The 5,000-nt window shown below is 37.2% G+C and overlaps 1 protein-coding gene across 1 annotated transcript in view; it reads right to left on the bottom strand.

The window, feature by feature from the left end:
• Positions 1–2,170, bottom strand: part of LOC119568431 (CTD small phosphatase-like protein 2-A) — a 30,833-nt gene extending 28,663 nt beyond the window's left edge. The window contains exon 1 of the mRNA XM_037916953.1: positions 1,723–2,170. Coding sequence (XP_037772881.1) covers positions 1,723–1,838 — 116 coding nt within the window. The 5' untranslated portion in view covers positions 1,839–2,170. The remainder of the gene's footprint in view (positions 1–1,722) is intronic.
• Between the last annotated feature and the right edge of the window lie 2,830 nt (positions 2,171–5,000).

The raw sequence follows: 5,000 nt of genomic DNA, 5'->3' as shown, positions 1-5,000 counted from the left end.
TAGACAGGTTCTTCCCAGATCATTGTTTCATTATTGCATTTGTAGCACTCTAGATCTATAATCATTGATCAAACATGGAAAAAAAAAAAAAAAAAAAAAAAAAAAAAAAAAAAAAAAAAAAATATATATATATATATATATATATATATATATATATATAAAATAGTAATAATAATGTCATAAAAAAAAATGAGGGGGGGGGGATCACACACTGGTGTCCCTGTACAGCACATAACGAACCACTTCAAATCCGATCAAAAATTCAGAAAACTCTAAAAGGTCGCGCAGAATTAATTACCTATACCCATAATACAGATTCTATTTCTTTTCTGCATACATAAATAACTGAACTCTTTAACTGCCAAATTTAGAAATGATACCAGATAATACTGCCAATGTAAAATTCCAATAAACAAACAAATAAATAAATAAACAAATACATAAATATATAAAAATTTATATAAATAAATAAATATAAATACTTTATAATCTCTGTCACAAACAAAGACGGTGTGAAAAAGTTATGCAATTTGCAGAGGAATTTCAAGAAAATAATAAAATACAGAAAATATTCATAAATGAATAATTTAATAAATCAACAAACCTTATAAACATAAATGGACAGCTGATTGTCTGGAGCAAAAAATTAATATCTATAAACATCACGACGGATATTCTTTGAAAAAATGAATAAAAAATAATAAAAATAAATAAATAAAAAAATCAACGAAAATGGTAAATTACTGTTCTGATGACAGATGTAATTTACCGCACTGGAAACTTTGCATCTGAAGCAGTAAATAAATCTAATGTTATAAAACCTGCAATCCTAAAAATAAGGACTCTTTAAACTTATATATGGTAAAAGAGAGAGAAAAAAATAGCCTTTTAAAAATAATGACATTCTGTGCACATGACACGTTTTTTGGCCTTTACAGCATTTGCACACCTGGCCTCTCAAACGCACACAGAATAAACTTTGCTTACTGCAAAATTTCCTTCCTGCTAAGTTTTATCAGTCTTAAAAATATAATAAATAAGTAAAATTACACTTTCTTATGAAAGGCAATAGGTATTATCAAATTCTTCATAGAGACTGAAGTTAACTTGCCAAAATCATATTCAAATCAATTAAAAGTTTCAATAATTTTGGCTTATTATCAAATAAAGACATTAATTAAACAAAAATCTATTTTCTACTTCGATTATGACAACAAAACCTTTGTGAACACTGAACGAGAAAAATAGAAAAACCATCAAGAAAGGCTCATCGAGAAATGTCAAGAAACCCGACAAAAGAAAAAAGAAAAAAAGAAAAAAATAATCAAAGTGAACATAGGCCTATACACGAATTGGAAAAAAATAAATAAACACCCAATGTAGCAAAAGATCAGAACACCAATAAAGGACAACGGAGCGAACCCGAGCCAACCCGGGGAGAGCTAAGAGAACGAGCAGAGAGTGTCCGGGGCGAAGGAGCAGAGCGCAGAGCGGGGGAAATAAGCCAGGCTCCCGCACGACCTCCGCCATCAACGCCATCGCCATCGCCCGCACCTCTCGCCCCGCGCTCTTTAAACGCCCCTTTCTCCCCCCTCGCGCCATTACGCCTCGTGACAACTACGCCAGCGCCTCCGCCAGCTCGCCCGGGGTCTCGGGAGGGCACCCGCGTCGGCCTGGTCCCCTGTCAAGAGGGTTAAAAGGCGGAGAAACGAAGGGACTTACCAGGTATTTGAATCTCCTTCGACTCTCCACGCGCAGGTGAGCCTCCCGGATGACAACATCACGCGAGAGACTATGGTGTGCGGGTCTATGCTTGCGGGATCGCGGCGCCCTCGCATAAATATTCCTACCTATCTTAACGGACGTTTCGATTGCTTTTCGCTCTACTGGAGTGGCTGGATCTGCCCTTCGTCCCAGGGTTGATTTATTATCCGGCTTTTCCCCGGGCGGCACACGGGGTCTCGCCTGAGCCCCGAGAAGAACATAAACAAACCCGAGGAAGTTGTTGGGCGGCGTCTGCTCGCCTCTTTGTTTTGCTCCTCGTTCCTCGGGCTCTGCTGCTCCTGGCCTCGCCTCCGCCTGGCGCTCTGCCTCGGCGGACGGCGTCTCCTTCTGCTGCTTGCTTGTTGGTTTCCGTCCGAGGCTCGTTGGAAAAAAAAATCTTTTTTTTTTTTTTGGCGTGTTGGATTGGTGTCTGCCTTTGAGCGAAGGCCGTTTCGAATTTATTCATTGATTTATTCCATACTTATGGACTTATTATACAATTTCTCGACGGAAAGAAGTCACGCCTCCTAAAAACCAGTTACGAGTTACTCATTTTTCAACAAAAACCACCGCCATCATCCGTAAAACGACACGAACCCCGACATATGAGTCACCGCGAATATTTCACTATACATTACGGGAAAGTCGGCGAAAAGTTGCGGAAAACCGTCATTATACAACACGTGAGCCAAACTCAGCGACTCGCAAGTGTTGCGCAACTCGAAGGTCTTCAAGTCCTTCCTGTGGGACTTGGGGGGAGAGAGAGAGAATGCCATATACTCCATTTATTTTCCATTTTTAGCTTCTTTTTTAAAATTCGTAGGGTATCCATTTCATAATTTCGTCTGCACGAATCAGGGCCTGTGACTCGCGTGTCGTCCCTCCCGTCTTATCAGAGGAAGTGTGATTTTAGCGCACTCTTAACAGCTTGGAGATAAGGCTCAGGTCGCGAGCGAGAGTGCGTCATATGGTAATTTATTTGGCTATTTGTCGGTTCTCATAATAAAATCACGTCGATATTAATAGCCTGCGTGTCAGCCTGTCACAGAAATCGTCCGATAGATTGATATGTTTATTCCGATGCTGTAAACGATTCATCTCGCGAGTGGATATCCAAATAAGGCGTGACGGTAGATTCTCATCGTGACCTTGAATCGTATAAGGAATTACTGAAGAGCATCCTGGCGACTACATATGTGTAGTATGAACAGGCAATATTTCGAGTATTGTGCTACCGCGAGTCTTGATAAAGAACACCTGGCCCATTCCGGTGAAATCTGGTCTTCGTAGGAAATGTACTTGTCGGGTGTGCAAATGGACTTATTGTTTGATTAAAAATAATTATTTTAAAAAATAAAAAAAAAAAAAAATAAAAAAAAATAAATATATATATATATATATATATATATATATAATATATGCCAGCATTCATGACATGTTCACACTGATATTTCATGCACATTTTTAGTTTCTGTATATATATCTATTTATAAAGTAATATGATGGATATAGCTGAGAAATTATCCCTTACTGTTACTGTTGTAGCCTTTTTGTATGTATTTCTTGATCACAAGAAAGAATAGGGGAAGAAACCCTACCTTCTCCCCCCCTCCCCCGCTTCCGTATATTCCTGTGGTTAGATAACTTATAGTGTATGTTCGGATGTAAGTTAGCGTGTGTGTATGTGTGTGTGTGTGTGTTTATATAATAGCCAGACATATGTGTATCTACCTGTATATATGTATGTATGTTTAAATATTCAGGAATTAACTGACATAAAGCATAATCGGTCTCAGCGTTCGTGGTCACGTGGCATAATCCGTTACACATCACAAATCACCGACTCACTTTTTCTCACTTGTGTTCACACGATATCTACAGTCTGTTATTCTGAACTCTAACGAAAATGTTCTTCCATCTGTTTCAGTTTTTAAGTTTTGTGATATGAGGGGTATCGGGGAGAGGGGTGATTAGAACCATTGCATAATATTATACGTTTCCCACCAAGAAATTATCTAAAATGTCCTGTGGTATAATCGCGGTTATTTTTTCCGGCGTAGTTGAATTTAATATCGAATTAATATTTTATTTTAATGATAAATGTTCTTCAGTTATTTGTTGTTCGTATGTATATAGCTTCACCGGTGTGTTGTATTTCCGTAGTGACCTTGCAATGATTCATCAGACATGCAACCTCGTCAGCAACATCTCTGCAGTCTTCTGCACCTCGTGGTCTGTTCCTTCACAATTTAGTTATCTTTTACAAGCGTTTATCTATTATGATTTCGGACGCCACACTAATTTGATACACTTTCATTTCTGTCTGTTAACTCCATAATTGATATGTATTTATTATCCTTTAAGCAGCTTCAAAAATAGCTCTAATATCCATATAATTTGATTGTTTTACCGTATTCAACAAAAAAATACATATTGTGACACAGAATTTAGTGAGTTCGTGTAATGTGTCTTCTCAGGGATGGTTGTGTGTACTTGTATTTCTGCATTTATAAGTAAATTAGATCAAATGACACTAGACTAAGCAAGTTCAGAAGGCAATCGTTCGACGTTCAGCAGGATTTCATCATAAAAATCTTGCTCGTTTAATTATTCCCCCTCCCCCCTTTATTTGTGTGTTGGTCACCGTGTTTACGTGTTTTATGTAATTTGGTTATATAGTGAGTATAAACAGTTTATGTATGAATATCTGTCTATCTGAATTGTATGTATGCATCTATAGGTGTGTATAAATAAATAAATAAATATATATATATATATATATATATATATATATAATATATAAAGTATGGCTTTTCATCACGCGAACAGCTCACCAAGACCCACATAAGTACATATTATAGTGAGCAGCGTACTTATAAAGACCCTACAGCTCACTACTATGTGTACGCGTGTGAGGTTGGGCAGGAAAAGGCGTGGAAAACCTTGCAGCTGCGTCCTTGTTTCGCTGAACAATGACACGTTAGAGCAGCATGCCTTTACAGACGGTTATGGAGCCCATAAACTGCTTCAGAAGTCAAGTGTTTCTAGATCACTATTTAAAAACACTCAAGAAATACGTTTATGTGTTATCATTATTAGTGTTGCTATCATCTTCATTGTTATTGTTATTATTATCATAATTATTACGGTTATGATTATTGTCATCAACATCATCATCATCATCATCATCATCATTACCATCATATTTATAACTATTATCAACATTATCATTATCA

Source organism: Penaeus monodon, chromosome 43, assembly GCF_015228065.2.
Source record: "Penaeus monodon isolate SGIC_2016 chromosome 43, NSTDA_Pmon_1, whole genome shotgun sequence".
Classification (NCBI taxonomy): Eukaryota; Metazoa; Arthropoda; class Malacostraca; order Decapoda; family Penaeidae; genus Penaeus; species Penaeus monodon.
The sequence above is the reverse complement of the archived record's forward strand: the minus strand, read 5'-3'. Positions and strand labels throughout refer to the sequence as shown.